The 21,321-nt window shown below is 44.3% G+C and overlaps 1 protein-coding gene across 1 annotated transcript in view; it reads left to right on the plus strand.

The window, feature by feature from the left end:
* The window catches only part of IL20RB (interleukin 20 receptor subunit beta), a 71,807-nt gene that overhangs the window by 34,899 nt on the left and 15,587 nt on the right, over positions 1 to 21,321 (plus strand). The window contains exon 3 of the mRNA XM_040348718.1: positions 348 to 541. Coding sequence (XP_040204652.1) covers positions 348 to 541 — 194 coding nt within the window. The remainder of the gene's footprint in view (positions 1 to 347; positions 542 to 21,321) is intronic.

The raw sequence follows: 21,321 nt of genomic DNA on the forward strand, positions 1-21,321 counted from the left end.
TTGTATGTAAGAAACGTCAGAAAAAGGCCTAGTCTTCAAGTAGTTAAGGTGGGTGAACTGGTAAGGGTGGCCTTTTGGTTTGCCCGTTAAGTGAACTTCAAACAGGCAGAGTTCAGGTCAAATCAAAAGCTCTTCCCTATGGTTAACCTTAGTTCTCACCTGATATTCTGACTCAAGAAAAGGGGCTTAAAAAATGAAGACTGAAATCTAAGAGCATGTCCTACTTCTTCATAAAGCCATAACATTATTTCATATGATTTTTATTCTGATATTTTGGAATTTTGATATCATCTGGACATATTGATTCATTTTGACTTTGCTTCATTATGGATTTCTTGTTTTCCCAGAGAATACGAGCGAGTATATAAAAATCATACCTGGAATGACATTTATCAATGCCAATCGATCTCTGAGCACCAATGCAATGTTACTTACGATGTGGCCGCTAATGTCTTGTACGCATTTCGGGTTCGATCAGAGCAGGAAGTCCAGCGAACATCTGTCTGGGCTGAAATGGAGAAACTGTTCAACAGAATGACATGTGAGTATTGGTTCTACCAGTTATAATTTTCTTCTTAATTTCTTTTTCTTTAACTATTTTTTTATGCAGTCTCTTTTCAGAACAAATATTAGCGGTGACGATCCTGGGGGTGATACTGGATTAGATTAAATTTTATTTGATTCTTACACTTCCATCTGCCCATATCCAGCACTCTATGGGTAAAATAGGAATATAAAATTAGCTTATGCTTTGATTAGCCACAATTAACTGTGGAATCCATATAACACGCCAACACAAACACTGATCCAGTGATATTGCAGAAGCAATGATGGAGGTTGATAAATTTGTCTCAGCCCCCGTTCACACTGATTCCAACTTTGAAAGTCGCATGATTTCAAAGCCTCAGGTCTGTGCGGCTCAGGTGCGACTTGGCTGACGTTTGTGTGATTTCATGCACAGATGTCTATGCAAGTTACACCTGATATTAAAAAAAATAGTGCTGGAACCATTTTTTTTTGCAAATCAGTGCAGCACCGCAAAGTCAGAGTTGCACTGATTTAAACATTTGGGACCTATCAAATCGAATGACAAGTTGCACCGGTGCATTTTAATTATAGAATAACACAACGCTCCCTGAAAATGATATATACAATTACTACAAGTGTCATTTTTGTATTGTAGTATTAGCTAAAATGCCTTTCCATTCACTGCCAGATGTGATTTTCTAAAACCACTGGAGAAAAGGGCTATGGCTCTTAGCTATGTTAACAAAGAAAAAATAATAATATATATACACACACACACGCACACACATATATGCACAGGTACATCTCAAAAAAAGGGAGGTGGAACTACATGGGGTGTTCTGAGAAGACTTGACCAATCCCCAATGTGCATTGGCAGGGGGCAGGCCTCCCTAAATACTCAGGGTCAGCCCGGCTGGGGAGGGGATGATCGGCTGGAAGGCAGATGGAGTGTTAGGCTGCCTGGGTCTTTGAGGGAGCTCCCCAGTCTGAATGGAGTGACCTTGGGCCTGGGCTCGGGTGTGGACGGGACCCTCTTACAACCCACAGAGGCTTGGCAAGGGTGACAGACAGATCACTACACTCAACAGCCCCTACGGGGGTACCACTACAATTATTTTGATTAATTACACACTGGGTGATATATTTGAAGTATTTCTTTCTTTTAATTTTGATGAGTATGGCTTTCAGCTAGTGAAAACCCCAAATCCAGTATCTCAGAAAATTCGAATATTACATAAGGCCAATAAAAAAAAGCATTTTTAATACAGAAATGTTGGCTTACTGAAAAGTATGTCCATGCTTAGTATAGTATGCACTCAATACTTGGTCAGGGCTCTTTTTGCATGAATTTCTGCATCAATGTTTCGTGGCATGGAGGCAATCAGCCTGGCGCAATGCTGAGGTGTTATGGAAGCCCAGGTTGCTTTGATAGTGGCCTTCAGCTCGTCTGCATTGTTGAATCTGGTGTCTCTCATCTTCTTCTTAACAATAGATTCTTTATAGGGTTTAGGTCAGGCGAGTTTGCTTGCCAATCCAGCACAGTGATACCATGATCATTAAACCAGGTATTGGTACTTATGGCAGTGTTGGCATGTGCCAAGTCCTGCTGGAAAATTAAATCAGCATCTCCACAATGCTGGTCAGCAGGGGGAAGTATGAAGTGCTCTAGAATTTCCTAATAGAGGGCTGCGCTGACTTTGGACTTGATAAAACACAGTGGACCAACACCAGCAGATGACATGGCTCCCTAAATCATCACTGACTGTGGAAACTTCACAATGGACCTCATGCAACTTGGATTCTGTACCTCTCCACTTTTCTCCAGACACTGGGACCTTGATTTCCATATGAAATGCAAAATGTACTTTCATCCGAAAAGAGGACTTTGGACCACTGAGCAACAATCCAGTCCTTTTTCTCCTTAGCCCAGGTAAGATGCTTCTGACGTTGTCTCTGGTTCAGGAGTGGCTTGACACAAGGATTGCGACAGTTTTAGCCCATGTCCTGGATATGTCTGTGTATGGTGGCTCTTAAAGCACTGACACCAGCCGTACTCCACTCCTTGTGAATCTCCCCAAAATCCTTGAATGGCCTTTGCTTCACAATGCTCTCAAAGCTGCGGTTTTCTCTGTCGCATGCTCACATTTTTCTACCACACTTTTTCCTTCCATGCAATTTTCCGTTAATATGCTTGGATACAGCTTCTGTAGCAATGACTTTTGTGACTTACCCTCCTTGTGAAGGGTGTCAATGACTGTCTCCTGGACAGCTGTCAAGTTAGCAGGCTTCACCATAAGAGCCGGTTCACACTGGGGCGACCTGGGATTCGACTTCAAGTTGCCCCAAGTCGCGCGGTCGAGAAAATGAATGGAAGTGAATGGGAGCCGTCTTAATGTACACTACTGAAGTCGCTCCGACTTCAGAAAAGTTTCCTGTACTACTTCAATCCGACTTCTAGGCAACTTGTACCCATTGATTTCAATGGAAGTCGCCTCAGAAGTCGGATCACTGTCTTAACTGAAGCAACAATACAGGAAGATAACATACATTTCTCAGGCAAACCCCTCCCTCCCACAGAGCTGATTGTTGTTTGATTGGCCACTGGAAAGCCTCCTGTCCTGGAGGCGACTTGAAGTTGCCTTGTACTGTCCTGGAGGCAACTTGAAGTTGCCTGATGATTCATACTCAAGTCGTGTCCAAGTTGCCTCCCAAAGTTGTGCTGCCCTTGTGTGAATGGGCTCTGATTGTGTAACCTACTGGATCAGACTGATAGACCATTTAAAGGCCCAGGAAACCATTACAGGTGTTTTGAGTTAATTAAACTTTAATTTAACTTTTTCACAATATTCAAATTTTCAGAGATACTGAATTTTGTGTTTTCACTAGCTGTAAATCATAACCATCAAAAAAAAAAAAAAAAAAAAAAGGAAATGCTTGAAATATATCACTCTGTGTGTAATGAATCTATATAATATATGAGTTTCACTTTTTGAATTGAATTACTGAAATAAATTAACTTTTTGAGGATATTCACATTTTTTGAGAAGTACCTTTGTGTGTATGTGTGTATATATATATATATATATATATATATATATATATATATATATTGTAAGGGGTTAGCTCAGTAGCGGGGTGTGTGACCCCTTGGATGGGTTCACCACACACTGAATTTATACAGACAGGCAGTCGAAGACGGTTGAAAACAAAGATTTTGGTTTATTCTTCGATCTTGCTGGAAACAAGTGCAAGCATCCAAACAGCATAAACAAAATCAAACATAAAATAAACCCTAGCCACTTTGGGCGTCTATCTTCACCACACAGGAACCTATCTATGGAGTCTGAAAGAAATAAATGATGGTGACTGCGCTGTGTGAGGAAGTGGAAAGAGCAGATGCACAGGGAAGTGAATAGCAAAAACCCACCACTGAGTAATCGCTAAAACCAGTGGGGGTGGGAGGTCTGTGGGTCAGTAATGGTGAACAGCAATAGGCATAAATTAGATATTAACATACACTATAATTAAATTAAATAGTGAACATCACAAACATGAGAAGCATGTAAATCCAAACAGCTTAGTTGATGTGAATGGTGCCAGAAAGTTCAAATATAACACACTCCAGGTGGAGTCCCAGAAGTCCCAGACGAGGGAAGATGTGGGACCGTAATAAGGTAAAAAAGGCAAATGACACAAATAAAGTCTTAAAACCCACCACTGAGTAATCGCTAAAACCAGTGGGGGTGGGAGGTCTGTGGGTCAGTAATGGTGAACAGCAATAAGCATAAATAAAATATTAACATACACTATAATTAAATTAAATAGTGAACATCACAAACATGAGAAGCATGTAAATCCAAACAGCTTAGTTGATGTGGATAGTGCCAGAAAGTTCAAATATAACACAATCCAAATGGAGTCCCAGAAGTGGGAAGATGTGGGACCGTAATAAGGTAAAAAAGTCAAACACAAATAAAGTCTTAAAGTGCACTGTGAACGATAATAGAGGCCCAAGGGGGTATCCCATGGTAGAAGAGCAGACTTTGGTGCGCACACCTCTAGTGGTGTAAAAGGCTCACCTCCAGGCCATAGCACGGACAGCCTAAAACCAATTTACACACCATGGGCCAGATCCACAAAAGAGATACTCCGACTTAACTGCTGTTCAGTCTGTGTGTAACTTTGGAAACGATCCTCAAAAGGCTTTTTCCAAAGTTAGGCAGAAGATCCGGCATGTGTAATTGAATTACACTGCCGAATCTTAGGATGCAGTACCGCATCCGCCGCTGGGGGCATTTCGAGTCGAAATGCCGTTTCTAGTATGCAAATTAGCACTTAAGGCGATCCACAAAGCTTTCCAGCTTCCTTTTTGCGCCGTAAGTGTTATTTTGCAAGTGTAAAATTAGGGCTGGTTCTACAAAGTGTAAACTAGTCACACCTTGTAAAAGCCCATTCCAGCGACGGCATTTGGTATGCTTTCCCGAGGGAGAACTCCACGGCAATTTGTAAAAACAAAACCGGCATGGGTTCCCCCCCAGGAGCATACCAGGCCCTTAGGTCTGGTATGGGTTGTAAGGGGACCCCCCCTACGCTGAAAAATCGACGTAGTCCCCTCAAATAAGGGGGCCCCCAGATACCGGCCCCCCACCCTAAGTGAATGGATATGGGGTACATCGTACCCCTATCCATTCACCTGTAGGCAAAAAGTTAGTTAGTAAACACACAACACAAGGCTTTTTAAAATATTTTATTATTCTGCTCCGGATGCCCCCCCTGTCTTCGTTATTAGCTCAATTAGCAGGGGGGGCTTCTTCTTCCGCTCTCCGGGGGTCTTCCACTCTCCGGGGGTCTTCCACTCTCCGGGGGTCTTCTCCGCTCTCCGGGGGGGGGCTTCTCCGGACTCCGGGGGGGGCTTCTCCAGACTCCGGGGGGCTTCTTCCATCTTCTCCCCTCTTCCGCTGTTGACTCGGCGAACCCCGGTTCTTCTGCAGCTCTCCGGTGCCTTCTTCTTCAGCGCTGGCTGCCTGCTATGTTTGTGTGTTAGCTCGATTTCAAACAGGCAGCCAGCGCGGTCTTCTGTGATAGATAGAGGAAGTGCACCTATCAAGACGGATCGCATAAACTCGCCGTTCGTAGGAGATAGGCCCACTGCTATAGGCCTCCATGTGAGTGCATGTGCATGTGATATATTATCTTCCATACCTGCAGTCACAGTATTATGCCATATCTGCCCTTGTCTTTCACTTTCAACATGACCATTTGATGTGGAGATTTTGATGTCACCTCTACCCTGCTGAGCCTGTGAACATACAGTGTTTAATTGGTTTTAGGCTGTCCGTGCTATGGCCTGGAGGTGAGCCTTTTATACCACTAGAGGTGTGCGCACCGAAGTCTGCTCTTCTGCCACAGGATACCCCCTTGGGCCTCAATTATCGTTCACAGTGCACTTTAAGACTTTATTTGTGTTATTTGACTTTTTTACCTTATTACGGTCCCACATCTTCCCTCTTCTGGGACTTCTGGGACTCCATTTGGATTGTGTTATATTTGAACTTTCTGGCACTATCCACATCAACTAAGCTGTATGGATTTACATGCTTCTCATGTTTGTGATGTTCACTATTTAATTTAATTATAGTGTATGTTAATATTTTATTTATGCTTATTGCTGTTCACCATTACTGACCCACAGACCTCCCACCCCCACTGGTTTTAGCGATAACTCAGTGGTGGGTTTCAAGACTTTATTTGTGTTATTTGACTTTTTTACCTTATTACGGTCCCACATCTTCCCTCTTCTGGGACTTCTAGGACTCCACCTGGATTGTGTTTAATTTGAACTTTCTGGCACCATTCACATCAACTAAGCTGTTTGGATTTACATGCTTTTCATGTTTGTGATGTTCGCTATTTAATTTAACTAGAAAATGCATTTCCTGAGGAAAATGCGATGCGTGGGAATGCTGAATTGCTGAGCCCGCGCCAAAGCCATTCACCATAACCACTACACTATCTTTAGGACACACAGATCCTTTCTCTATCTGCAAAGTAGAGAGTATCCTGACTTCCTGGTCGCCCCTCAAGAGGTTTCCCCCCCCCCAGGTCAGTGAGGAGAAATATTGCACTGAGGTAAGGAAAGCTATTTATGGAAAGAAATACCATTACAAACGCTTTTAATTCACAGACCAAATACATGAATTAAGCCTTCAAACAAAACTTAATAAATCCACAACTGTACATGCGATCGATACAGCGACTACACCGTTTGAAACACAAGGCTTTTGTGAACGCATCGATATGAAATTTATGTTGATAAACTTAAAAATGTGGGCATGTCAGCGATTTAAAAAAGGGTGTCTTTGTGTGTTTTGCTGGGAATTTTTTTTAGACGTTTTAACATGAGAGTCAATGACAGAAAATGTGGTACTCTTGTCCTTTAGAAGCTCCACGAACTAAAAATAAAATGCGTATCACAATACTGATCACATTGCCTGAAACCAGACAAAAATACCTACGTTTTGATATATAAATTGTGTATGACAAGTAGATCTTGTGGGCTTGAGAGCAATTTGTTTCCCCTTTTTTAAAGATAATTTTTTTCAATGATCTCCACTCTAAAGGTCACATGACACACTCTAAAACTGTTCCATAGGATTACATTATAACCGATAACATTTTCTGAAAAAATCACTAAACGTAAATTGCTTTTTCACAAAAATACCGTAAAAGATATCAATCTGAAAAGTCATAGCCGGATAGCTGAATATTTTGTGACCGCTTTAAAGTTTGTTTGGTGTCTGTAAGTGAAAGTATAAAGGAGCTGAAACTTTTGGCACCGCGTGTGATTTGAAGCGGTAAAAAGGATGTTCTCATTGACTTCAATGTTAAAAAAAAGTGTCTAAAAGCTTAATATTTTAAAAAGTATAAATAGTACAAATTTTTTTTGAAAAAGTCCCATCGTTAGCTGAACGAGATGAACATTTTAATAGTTGAATGGTCTCAATAGCTGAAAGTATGCAGAAGTTACGCAGAGCCAAAAAACGTACGGAATAAAAATAAGAAAAATAAGAAAAAACGAATATCAATACTGGGAATGCTTATTAAAGCATTCCCACTAAATATCAATACTGGGAATGCTTATTAAAGCATTCCCACTAATAATAAAAAACGAATATCAATACTGGGAATGCTTATTAAAGCATTCCCACTAATTATAGTATATGTTAATATTTAATTTATGCTTATTGCTGTTCACCATTACTGACCCACAGACCTCCCACCCCCACTGGTTTTAGCGATTACTCAGTGGTGGGTTTTTGCTATTCACTTCCCTGTGCATCTGCTCTTTCCACTTCCTCACACAGCGCAGTCACCATCATTTATTTCATTCACATATTTCTGGCCAGGACCGGTTTCAGGTAACTGCAGCAGTGCCCCCCCCCCCCCCATAGTATTTAGCACCGATAGCGCGAGAGCCCTTCCAATTTATATCTATGGAGTCTGGCTCAGCCTAGTGCTGGGCAGACAGTGCTGGTCATACAGCAGAAAAACAATAGTCTTTTGATTTTTATCACACAGAAAAATCTATATATATATATATATATATATATATATATATATATACACAGTATCTCACAAAAGTGATTACACCCCTCACATTTATGCAAATATTTTATTATATCTTTTCATGTGACAACACTGAAGAAATTACATTTTGCTGCAATGTAGTAGTGAGCATCCAGCTTGTATAACGGCATACATTTTCTGTCCCCTCAAAATAACTCAACACAGCCATTAATGTCGAAACCTATGGCAACAAAAGTGAGTAACCATTTTCCCTCCCGATGTCATGTGACTTGTTAGTGTTAGGGCTCTTTCACATTGAGCGCCCGTACAGGTCCGTCTGTCAGTTTTTTTTGCGGACCTGTACGGGCGCTCCCTGCTCCTCTATGGAGCCGTGGATGTCAGACATGCCCGCTGACATCCGACCCGCTCCGATCCGCCAAAGTGTGACGGAGGAAAAACCTACTTTTCCCTCCGTCTGGCGGATCGAATCAGGTGAACACGGACATGCGGTCCGTGTTCATCGGATCTTCCCATAGGGGGGAGCAAAGAAAAGACAGGGCGGTCCCTGCACAGGGTGCGGGGACCGCCCTGTCATCCGCCGGCTCAGCGGGGATCAACTGATCCGCCCCGTGTGAAAGAGGCCTAACAAGGTTTTAGGTGTGAATAAACAGGTGTGTTAAATTTGGTGTTATCGCTCTCACTCTCTCACACTGGTTACTGGAAGATCTAATTGACACCTCATGGCAAAGAACTCTCTGAGGATCGTAAAAAAAATTGTTGCTCTACATAAAGATAGCCTAGGCCAGGGATATGCAATTAGCGGACCTCCAGCTGTTGCAGGACTACAAGTCCCATGAGGCATAGCAAGACTCTGACAGCCACAAGCATGACACCCAGAGGCAGAGGCATGATGGGACTTGTAGTTTTGCAACAGCTGGAGGTCCGCTAATTGCATATCCCTGGCCTAGGCTATAAGAAGATTGCCAAGACCCTGAAACTGAGCTGCAGCACAGTGGCTAAGAAAATACAGCAGTTTAACAGGACAGGTTCCACTCAGAACAGGCCTAGTCATGGTTGACCAAAGAAGTTGAGTGCACATGCTGCCAGCATTGCTGCAGAGGATGAAGGGGTGGAGGATCAGCCTGTCAGTGGTCAGACCATACGCCGCACACTGCATCAAATTGGTCTGAAGAAAGCCTCTTCTAAAGATGATGCACAAGACAGCCAGCAAACAGTTTGCTGAAGGCAAGCAGATTAAGGGCATGGATTACTGGAACCATGTCCTGTGGTATGATGAGACTAAGATAAACGTATTTGGTTCAGATGGTTTCAAGCATGTGTGCTGGCAACCAAGTAAGGAGTACAAAGACAAGTGTGTCTTGCCTACAGTCAAGCATGGCGGTGGCAATGTCATGGTTTGGGGCTGCATGAGTGCTGCCTGCACCGGAGGGAACCATGAATGCCAACATATACTGTGACACACTGAAGCAGAGCATGATCCCCTCCCTTCAGAGACTGGGCTACATGGCAGTATTCCAACATGTTAAGGACCCCAAACACACCTCCAAGATGACCACTGCCTCGCTAAAGAAGCTGAGGGTAAAGATGGCCTGGCCAAGCATGTCTCCAGACCTAAACCCTATTGAGCATGTGTGAGGTATCTTCAAAAGAAAGGTGGAGGAGTGCAAGGTCTCTAACATCCACCTGCTCCGTGATGTTGTCATGGAGAAGTGGAAGAGGACTCCAGTGGCAACCTGTGAAGCTCTGGTGAACTCCATGCCCAAGAGGGTTAAGGCAGTGCTGGAAAATAATGGTGGCCACACAAAGTTTGACACTTTGGGCCCAATGTGAACATTTTCACTTAGTGGTGTACTCACTATTGTTGCCAGCAGTTTAGGCAGTGTTGAGTGACAGTGTGTGTTGAGTTATTTTGAGGATACAGCAAATTGTAACTGTTATTCAAGCTGCACACTCACTACTTAAAGCGGGGGTTCACCCTGTTAAAAAAAAAAAAAATGTTTTTTTTTATTATTCCATTACTTTCGGCATCGTAGCGCGAGCTACGGTATGCCGGTCCTAAATGTTTAATCCCCGTACTCACTGTGCTATCGTTGATTGAAGAATCCGGGGAATGGGCGTTCCTATGGTGAGAGAAGGTGATTGACGGCCGGCCCTGGCACGTCACGCTTCTCCGGAAATAGCCGAAATAGGCTTGGCTATTCACGGCGCCTGCGCATAGCCTGTGCGCAGGCGCTGTGAATAGCCGAGACCTACTCCGGCTGTCTTCGGGGAGCGTGACGTGCCTGAGCCGGCCGTCAATCATCCTCCCTCTCCATAGGCACGCCCATTCCCCGCGGGAGTCGGATTCTTCAATCAACAATAGCACAGTGAGTACGGGGATTAAAAATTTAAGACCGGCATACCGTAGCTCGCGCTACGATGCCGAAAGTAATGGAATAATGAGGTGAAGGAGGGTGAACTACCGCTTTAACATTGTAGCAAAGTGTAATTTCTTCAGTGTTGTGACATGAAAAGATATAATAACATAATTACAAAAATGTGAGGGGTGTACTCACTTTTGTAAGATACTGTGTATATGTATATGTATATATATATATATATATATATATATATATATATATATACATATACACACACACATACATACAATTTTCTTTGATTTCTTTAATTTAGTAGCATGAAACGCCAGCTATTAATTTATATATTTATTTATATTTAGGCGGTTTTTATGCAACCTGTAATTATACCTCATTAATAAACACCCTGTCCTGTACAAACTAGTTTTAGCAGGTAATTGAAGTTAATTAAAACAGAACACAGTATTATGTGCGTGGTTCTGCCCAAACTCGTTCATCCATACTGACAACATTGTAATTGGACTTAACACATATTAAAAAAAAAAAAAAAAAAAAAAAGCGCTTGATTTTATTGTTTGTTTTATTTTTACACATATTAAACTAGCATATGTTGCTTAATTCCTGGAGTTCAGCTTTAAAAATATGTGTGGGCAATGCCAAATAATCCGTATGCCGCGTACACACGGTCGTTTTTCGGCATGAAAAAAAAAGTTTTTCGGCTTCTGAAAAGTGTCGTTTTTCGTGTTGTAAAAAATGATCGTGTGTGGGCAAAAACTACGTTTTAACCACTTAAAGCGGTCCTCCACCCTAAAGTGGAGTCCCGCTGATCGGAACCCTCCCCCCCTCCGGTGTCACTTTTGACACCTTTCAGGGGGGAGGGGGGTGCAGACACCTGTCTAAAGACAGGTATTTGCACCCACTTCCGGCCACACGATACGGGCGAAAGACGGGCATTCCGTCACATCCCGTCTGTCGCCCGTTGTGTGCTGGGAACACTCGGCTCCCAGCACACAGCGTGTGAGCCAATCGGCGGGCGCAGCGCGACTCGCGCATGCGCCGTAGGGAACCGGGCAGTGAAGCCGCAGCGCTTCACTTCCTGGTTCCCTCAGCGTGGATGGCGGGGGGAGCAGCAGAGTGACGAGCGATCGCTCGAGCTCTGCTGCGATCGGCGCTGGACTCCAGGACAGGTAAGTGTCCTAATATTAAAAGTCAGCAGCTGCAGTATTTGTAGCTGCTGACTTTTAATATTTTGTTCCTGTGGCACATCCGCTTTAAGGACCTTAGGTGTTTTTCAGATTTGGTGTTTGCAAGACTAAAGCATTTTTTTTTGCTAGAAAATTACTTAAAACCCAAAACATTAAATATGAATAAAATGGCGGTCATTGCAATACTTTTTGTCACACCGTATTTGCGCAGCGGTCTTACAAGCGGAAAAAATTCACTTTTTTTAATAAAAAAATGAGACAACAATAAATTTGGCCCAATTTTTTTATATATTGTGAAAGATAATGTTACGCCGAGTAAAATGATACCCAACATGTCACGCTTAAAAATTGCGCCCGCTCGTGGCATGGCGTCAAACTTTTACCCTTAAAAATCTCGATAGGCGACGTTTAAAAAATTCTATAGGTTGCATCTTTTGAGTTACAGAGTAGGTCTAGGGCTAGAATTATTGCACTCGCTCTAACGATCGCGGTGACACCTCACTTGTGTAGTTTTAACACCGTTTTGATATGCGGGCGCTACTCACATATGAGTTCGCTTCTGCGCGCGAGCTCATCGGGACGGGGCGATTTAAAAAAATGTTTTTTTGTTTTCTTATTTATTTTTATTTATTTTATTATTTTTTACACTGAAAAAAAAAATCTTATATTTAGACTTTAACCACTTCCTTACTGGGCACATATACCCCTTCCTGACCAGGTGAAATTTCAGCTTGTGGCACTGCGTCACTTTAACTGACAATTGCGCGGTCGTGCGACGTGGCTCCCAAACAAAATTTACGTCCTTTTTTCCCCACAAATAGAGCTTTCTTTTGGTGGTATTTGATCGCCTCTGCGGTTTTTATTTTTTGCTCTATAAACAAAAATAGAGCGACAATTTTGAAAAAAAAAACAATATTTTTTACTTGTTGCTATAATAAATAGCCCAATTTTTTTTAAAAAAACATTTTTTTCTCAGTCTAGGCGATACGTATTCTTCTACATATTTTTGGGAAATAAAAAATAAAAAAAAATAAAAAAAATCGCAAGAAGCGTCTGCATTTTTTTCGTGACTGCGACATTATGGCAGACACATTGGACACTTTTGACACATTTTTGGCGCCATTCACATTTATACAGCGATCAGTGCTATAAATATGCACTAATTACTGTATAAATGTGACTGGCATTGAAGGGGTTAACACTAGGGGGGTGAGGAAGGGGTTAAATGTGTACACTAAATTGTGTTCTAACTGTAGGTGGAGGGGGGGTGACTGGGGGAGGTGACCGATTTGTGTCCCTATGTACAAGGGACACAGATCGGTCGCCTCTGTCCCCTGACAGGACATGGATCTCTGTGTTTACACACAGAGCTCCACGTCTTGTCCCTGTAGCCGCAGATCCCGAGTCCCTGGCGGACATCACGGCCGCCAGGCACTCGCATCGGCATCTCAGCGATGCGGCGAGCACGCGCGCGCCGCTGTCGGACGCGCGCACGCGCCCGTGCCGCTGGATGCGCGCGCAAGCCGTCTTTTTACGGCCTGTTAGGGATTCAGAACCACCCCGCGGCCGTATAAAGTCGTACGGCCGTCGGGTAGTGGTTAATGCAAAAAAAATGGAAATGTTGTCATTTGAAAAAATGACATTTAAAAAATTTCTGCATGCTTCAACATAAGGAAGCAAAGCACTGCCTCTACCAAAATGGACACATCCACACAGAGATGCAGTGCAGAACAAGGAATGGTAAGCCAATAATGAGAAAAGATCAGCTGCAGGGAGACCACAGAAAAGGTGATTAAAAATCGCAAATAGAAAATATACACAGTGCCTAAAAAGAAGTATTACATGCTCAACTGCTGCCTTAAAAGTCCAAATTTAAACGAGAAAAAAATAAATAAATAAATAAAACAATGCATATTAGTGACTAGTCGGTTGCCCCCTATATGCATTTTTGGGCACAGCTTTCAGAGGTCCTCTGTAACGGGAATTAATGTACATTTTATTATCTTTTGGAGCCACTAGGGTATCCCTGTAGCCCAACCCACCATATATGTGGCAACTTTTTAAAGTATAAAGTGAACATGGGATTAAATCATATGTAAGAGTTACGGCGGCGTAGTGTATTTCTCGCGGCGTAAGGGCGAGGAATTCAAATGCGGCGAGTAGGGGGCGTGTTTCATTTAAATTAAGCGCGTCCCCGCGCCGAACGAACTGCGCATGCCCCGTCCGTCAAAACTCCCAGGGTGCATTGCTCCAAATGACGTCGCAAGGACGTCATTGTTTTCATCGTGAACGTAAATGGCGTCCAGCCCCATTCACGGACGACTTACGCAAACAACGTAAAATTTTAAAAATTATACGCGGGAACGACGGCCATACTTAACATTGAGTACGCCACCAGATAGCAGCTTTAACTATACGCCGGAAAAAGCCGAACGGAAACGACGTAAAAGAATGCGACGGCCGCTCGTACGTTCGTGGATCGTCGGAAAAAGCTAATTTGCATACTCGACGCAGATTACGACGTGAACGCCACCCAGCGGCCGCCGGAAAATTGCATCTTAGATCCGATGGCGTACTAAGGCGTACGCCTGTCGGATCTAACACACATGCCGTCATATGTTGTTTGGTGGATACCAAAACAAAGATACGACGAGCAAAATTTGAAATTACGCGGCGTATCAACAGATACGCCGGCGTAATTTCTTTGAGGATCTGCCCCAACATGTCCATTTCTCCTTCATATCAGTCACTAAAAATGTAAGATGTTGATTTTATCTCACCTACTACAAAGCTGTCATAACAAACTAGACTTGCAATAAGGTATCAACTTAACAATAACATACAATGGAAAATCTTTCCACACATAGGAAGGAGTATGTGCAGGTTTCTAGGACACTCCCAGTCAATTCAAACCCCTTCATACTGTATGTGCTCTCTCTCCCCGTCAAGGTGGCACCGAGCTCAGCGATACTGTGATTTAGGAGATAGTGGACCACACATCTGCCTGGTATACACATTACCTTTTTTTTATTCAACCCAGCAGGCTGAACAAAAAAAACTGAGGAGGTCTCTATACAGATTATGCGGTTTTCGTTAAGCGATCTTCCCACTATGCTATTGTGTTCTGACAGGGGGACCCCCCCTCCTCCAGAACACACTGGTGATTTCCTGAGAGCACTGATCGGATGTTGATCGGCTGCTGTTTTTCCAGCGTTTGACAGAAGCCGGTCATTAGATCAGCTTCTGTCGGACAAGTAGCTGTACACAAGACCCAAAAGTCAGCTGGTTTCTACTATAATGGCTGATTTTGGTGGACATTTGGCGTATGTGTACAGGGTTCTGTGGATTTTTGTCCAAAGGGCATTGGACGTGAACTTGTTCTGCATACAGACGGCAGCCAACATACATGAAACAACATTGTTTTTTAGCTCTTTAACGCCACCCTTTGGACAACTTCTGCTAATGTTGTCTGATGGTTAGCATTAGTTCGGACCATGCGTGTTTGTACTTTGTATTTTAGTCCAACGCATTTGTGTACACACGAACGGATAATCCGACGGAACACATTTGTTGTCGGACAATTTGAGAGCATGGCTATCCAACATTTGTTGTCGGAAATTCCGACAACAATTGTCCGATGGAGCATGCAGACGTCGGATTATCCGTCATTACATGTCCATTGGACAATTGTCGGAATATCCGAACGTGTGTACGGGCCTTTACACTCCTGGAATTTTTGGTTTTCCATCAGACTTCACTGGATGATTTATTTTCAATGGAGTGCTGTTCTGAAAGAGCGGACAGCAAGAAAGGTAGTATTAGAAAGGTAAGTATTCACTCTCCTTTTTTACAGGCAGATCTGTTTTTCATTTTTTGTTTTTAATGTAAGGGTCACTATAAACTGTGAGAGAGCCCTGCAAAAGGAGACTTCATTATTAGCTTCCTGCAGTTCTGCACATTTGGTTTATTTATATGTGGCAACTATCAAATACTGTATGTTGCTTATGTATTTTTTAATAAATGTTTTTCTATAAGGCTGGTTACCTGAAGTCTGTGTTAAAATTTTAGCATGTTTGGTCAGCCTAAAGTCCAACTCCGGAAGAAATTTAAAATGATCTCTTGCAGTGGGGCTGTGTCCTTTGTCTAGGGGAGTGGCGAAACAGCTTTACTTACCTGATCTTCTGCTCCCCCTGTAAATGCCGCACCCCACGCTCCGGCAGGGGCCTGTACCTTGGTGTCAACACGTCCATTTGGTTTATTTTTTACTATGGTGTGGCAACTATCAAATACTGTATGTTGCTTATGTATTTTATAATAAATGTTTTTCTATAAGGCTGGTTACCCGAAGTCTGAGTTAAAATTGTAGCATGTTTGGTCAGCTTAAAGTCCAACTCTGCAGGGTTATAAACTCTGCTTTGTTCTTGATGACTTCGGGATTCTAGACTGCTGGAGCATGAAGGAAATTAAGCTCTAGGGACTGGCTTAGCAGCAGGGAGAAGCAGAAGGTTCGATAAGGAAATCTTCTTTCATTGTTCCCCTACACCAGTGGTCTCCAAACTGTGGCCAAAGGGCCAGATGTGGTCCTTTGCTTGCTTTTATCTGGTTCTTGGGGCACTATTTCATCCACTGATACCAACAATGGGTAATAATAATTCCGCACCCACTTACACCAATGCAAAGGCACAATTATTCCCAATGACACCATCAATGAGGCACAATTCCTCCAAATAACACCATCAATTGGGTGGAATGACACTAACGATGGGGTACATTTTCTTCCAATACAAAGACATACTTGTGGGGCACACCCAAATAAATGCTATACATCTAAGATGGTGCTGCTATAAGACCAAAGACAGTACAAAACAGATTATAGCGCACACATGCAAAAATTACATTTATCCTGTAAGACTAATTAAAAACACCTAAACATTCAAAAATACGGGGGTTTGGTCACACTATATGGTCATATAGTGTTAAGCCCACTTACTGCGACAAAGTACCAGTGCATAGGAGGAATCCCTTCAGTTCTCCCATATAGAGGAGTTTATCTCCCAAGGTTGAGACACTAGGGGCCAAATTCTCAAAAACATGTGTAAATTTAGGATTATCTAACTTATGTCATTTAAGTTACGGCGCCCTAAGTTGGTGTCGTAAGTACCGTATTCTCAGTGCATTTGTGCACAAAATTGCGCCATCCTTAACTTAAGTTTCAATGCGTAAGGCGTGGTTATGGCAAGTGGGAATGAAGTGGGCGTGCTTCATTGTAATGAGCCGTGACCCCATGCAAATGAAGTGCCGGCCGTACTGCGCATGCGCGCACGAATCTGGACCTCACTGCGCATGTGCAGAACTTTTGTCAGCGCAATCAGTGAGATAGGTAAAAGGCCAAGCGTACTTAGTTTGAAGATCACCCTGTGTCTAAATAGCCCCAGTCAAACAGACTTCAATTGCAAAAGTATTTCCCTGTGTTCCCTTCCTAAAGCAAGTTGCTTCTGCTTTGAACGTTTGTCAGTGTTTGTTGGTAAGATTTGTTTGTGAGAAAAGTGTTTGTGGAGTTGGAGGGTATAGTTGGTGTTTGTTTTTGATAAGTGTTTGTTTTTTGTTTTCCTTTTTTGCCTGATTGTTTTTGATAAGTGTTTGTTATTTGTTTTTCTTTTTTGCCTGATTGTTTTTGATAAGTGTTTGTTATTTGTTTTCTTTTTTGCCTGATTGTTTTTGATAAGTGTTTGTTATTTGTTTTCCTTTTTTGCCTGATTGTTTTTGATAAGTGTTTGTTATTTGTTTTCCTTTTTTGCCTGATTGTTTTTGATAAGTGTTTGTTATTTGTTTTCCTTTTTTGCCTGATTGTTTTTGATAAGTGTTTGTTTTTTGGGTGAGTTCCCTGTTGCTGGGTGTTGTCTGTCATGGCTCCCAAGCGCAGGAAGCTTAATTTTACCCTGGCAGAGAAGCATATACTTGCTCAGGGCGTCATTAAATTTGGGCGATTTCTCCATGGCCCTGAGAGCCACAACACCACCCCGGCCAGGAGGAAGGAGATCCTTCAAAAGATCACCGATCGGATCAATGCGGCGGGGGGGGGGGGGGGAGACCAGGACCATCGCAGGAGTTCAAAAAAAAAAAAATGACTTGAGGAGCGTGTCCCGGAACAAGCTGGCAACGCTGCATGCCCATACCAGGGGCACTGGAGGAGGGGGACCCTGCCCAGTCAGGATGAGTGAGGAGGAATGGGCAGTGGCCCAGTGTTTCCACCCACAGCAGGTGGTGGGCCTGCCTGGCTTTGACAATGATCCTCTTATGAGGACAGGTAATTTTTTGGAATTTCTATCTGGTGATTAGCATGTGTGGGTGGGGGAAGGGAAGATGTGCCAAGTGTGTGGATCCAACAACCTGTGATTGTTTTGTGTCCTCCCCAGATGGCCAGGAGGTTGCAGCCCCATCAGCCCAGGAGGTTGCAGCCCCATCAGCCCAGGAGGTTGCAGCCCCATCAGCCCAGGAGGTGGCAGCCCCATCAGCCCAGGAGGTGGCAGCCCCATCAGGTCAGGAGGTGGCTGGCCCATCAGGTCAGGAGGTTGCTGGCCCATCAGGTCAGGAGGTTGCTGGCCCATCAGGTCAGGAGGTTGCTGGCCCATCAGGGCAGGCTGCTGCACCACCCCCAAGACAGGCTCATGCAGAGTCCCAAGAAGGGCAGGATTCGCCATGGGAGGGGAGTGCCCACAACTCCCCTAATTTGGATGTTGAGTGGGAGGAGGATGAGGGGGAGGAAGATGACAATATTCTGATTGGGCAGGAAATAATGATGGGCCAAGATATGACCTTTGAATCATCCCCTGAGGGAACCCCACAGGCGCCCAGCAGTCAGGCCACCATCATGGGTCGCCCCTTCCAACCCTCCTCCAACATGCAGCAGCACCCATGGCTCACTCCAACTCCTCCTCCAAGGCCACAAGCCTCAGGGGCAAGTAGGAGGCCGACCCCGGAAAACAGGGGGGGTTGGTGCGTCTGCCGGTCAGTCTGTTGAGGGACAATGTCCGGCAGACCCGCAGTCTGTCTGCAATACAAAAAACAATGACCAAGGTGGAGCGCAGCCTGGGTGCAATGAGGGAGTCACTGGGTGACGTGGCCACCAACTCCGTGGGGGTCATCACCTGTTTGTGGGACCTGAGGAACGCCACAACAGGTGTGGCCCAGGAGGTGACTGCCCTCACCCAGGCTGTGCAGGCCAATACCCGGGCTGTGCAGGCCAATACGGCTGACATTACTTCCTGTCTGACAAGGATAGCCGTTGCCTTGGAGGGAAGGCCAGCAGGAGGACAGACACCAGGGGAGGCTGCTTCCTCCCCTGTACAGTCCCCCACCCCTCAAAATACTCCCTCCCCTGCACAGTCCCCCCCCCTGAAAATACTCCCTCCCCTGCACAGTCCCCCCCCCCTGAAAATACTCCCTCCCCTGCACAGACCCCCCCCGTGAAGATCCCCCAGTCGGCCGTGGCCGTCCCCGTGGCCGTGGCCGTGGGCAGCCCAGAAGGAGCACTCGGCAACATCCTTAATTTGCAGGGGTACTTTTTTTTTTTTTTATACTGTACTTATGATTTGGTTTATGTGTGTGAATGATGTGTGAATGTGGGGGGGTGGCATTCCTGAAAACATAAGGGTGTCACCCTCAGTTTTGGTGGAGTAGGGATCCCCAGGACCAGGGAGAAGTCATCCTAGGTTCCTGAATGGTGTATGAATGCACAGTGACATAATTGGAGCCGTGGCGGGGCGTTACTGCTCCCAAGTACCAAAGGGGGGGGGGGTACTTGGATCTAATCCAATTCGATGTGCATGTGATGTGTCTGTGCTAGGGACCACAGTGACGTGCATTCATGCATTCTCATTGTGAGATAATTAATGTGCGTTTTGTAACAAAAAAAAAACATTCTCATTGGCATATAAGTAATGTGCATTTATTTTGCAAAGTAAAGATTTAAAGGTCACATAATCTCTGTGATTTGTTCTGGGCAAAGCAAAAACAAAAAGATAATTAGGATCCATTTACTGGGCAAAGATGCCTTCAGACAGTTGTCTCCTTATTGCCTGGCCCTCAGCAGACCGGGTAGAGGGGTTTGGGGGGGGGGATTGCCTGGGTGGGGGGTTAGGTCAGGACATATCTCCACATACATGCCCCTTCTTAAAGCAAAATTGTGCAGGATGCAACATGCCCCAATAATTTGGCATACAAAGTCTGGGGAATACAATAGTGTACCCCCAGTCTTGTCAAGGCATCTAAATCTTGACTTTAGAAGGCCAAAAGTCCGCTCTACTATAGCCCGGGTCTGGATGTGCACCTCATTGAATTTCCGTTCTCCGGGTGTTTGGGGGTTCCTAAAGGGGGTCATCAGGTGGGGTCCCAACGCATATCCTGAGTCACCTGTAAGGGAAAAGACAGGAGGATATTAGTCATGCATGTGCCCCTTGTGATGTCTGCATCATGGGGGGGGGGGCATACCTGACACCAATGTCACTCACCAATCAGCCAGCTGTCTCCATAAACGTTCATCTCAAAGTCTCTGTAGATCTTGGTCTGCCTTAGGATGTAACTATCATGGCACGAGCCTGGAAACTTGGCACAAACGTGCCAGATGAGGCCATGTGCATCTACGATAACCTGTACATTTATCGAATGCCAGCCTTTCCTATTTCTGAACAGGTGTTCAGTATCATGGGGGGGCTGTAGTGCCACATGGGTGCAGTCTATCGCCCCGATGGTCTTAGGAAAGCCAGCAATATTATAAAAGTCTGTCATGGCTTGCACACGCTGGTCCTCCTGGGTGGGCATGACAAACTGGTTGCTCATGCGCCGCAGTATGGCAGGGACCACCTGATGGACACATTTGCTCATGGTTGACTGCACCATCCCAGCCACACCTCCAGATGCTTGCTGGAATGAGCCACTCGCTAAAAAATGGAGGGTTGCCATCACTTTTTCAAGAGGTGTCAGGGCATGGGAACGTAGGGTTGGGGCGATTAGATCCTCATGAAGGAGTTGGGTGATCTCCAGGATGGCCTCCCTATCAAAACGGTAGTTGCCAATCACCTCATAAGCTGGCATTTGCCAAATATCACGCCGTGGACGATAAACACGCGCCTGTGCCCTCATCCTCCTCCTCTGTGCCCTCCTCCTCCTTTGTGCCTGTAAGGCAGCAAGTGCCGTCAAAATCATCGCTGGTCCTGGCATTTTTCAACAAATAACCTTCACAACTAGAGCTCTAACCTATAGTCACTACCTTCAGCAAACCCTTCCACAGCATGTGTAAAATTAGGGCTGGTTTTATAATGTGGAAATTTAGTCAGAAAAACTAACAGGTGCGCACAGGGCGGAAAATACGGCACACACACTTAATTCTGAGAATCGCCCTAACTCCCTCATTTGCATCTTTGCCTATCAAAAACAGCGGCGAGCCTAGCGTAATTTGCGCCCGGGAATGCGCAGGTGTAACTAATTTAAGTACGGCTGAAAATACGGAAATGTTTGCTTAAGTCGTTTTGACGATCGTGCGCAAATATACGTGCCGTGTAAATTTAGAAAAATGGAGTTAAGTCTGCGTATCTCTTTTGAGAATTTGGCCCTAGGTTCTTTCATTCTATTATTAACAGGTTATG

This window comes from Rana temporaria, chromosome 4 (genome assembly GCF_905171775.1).
Source record: "Rana temporaria chromosome 4, aRanTem1.1, whole genome shotgun sequence".
Lineage (NCBI taxonomy): Eukaryota > Metazoa > Chordata > Amphibia > Anura > Ranidae > Rana > Rana temporaria.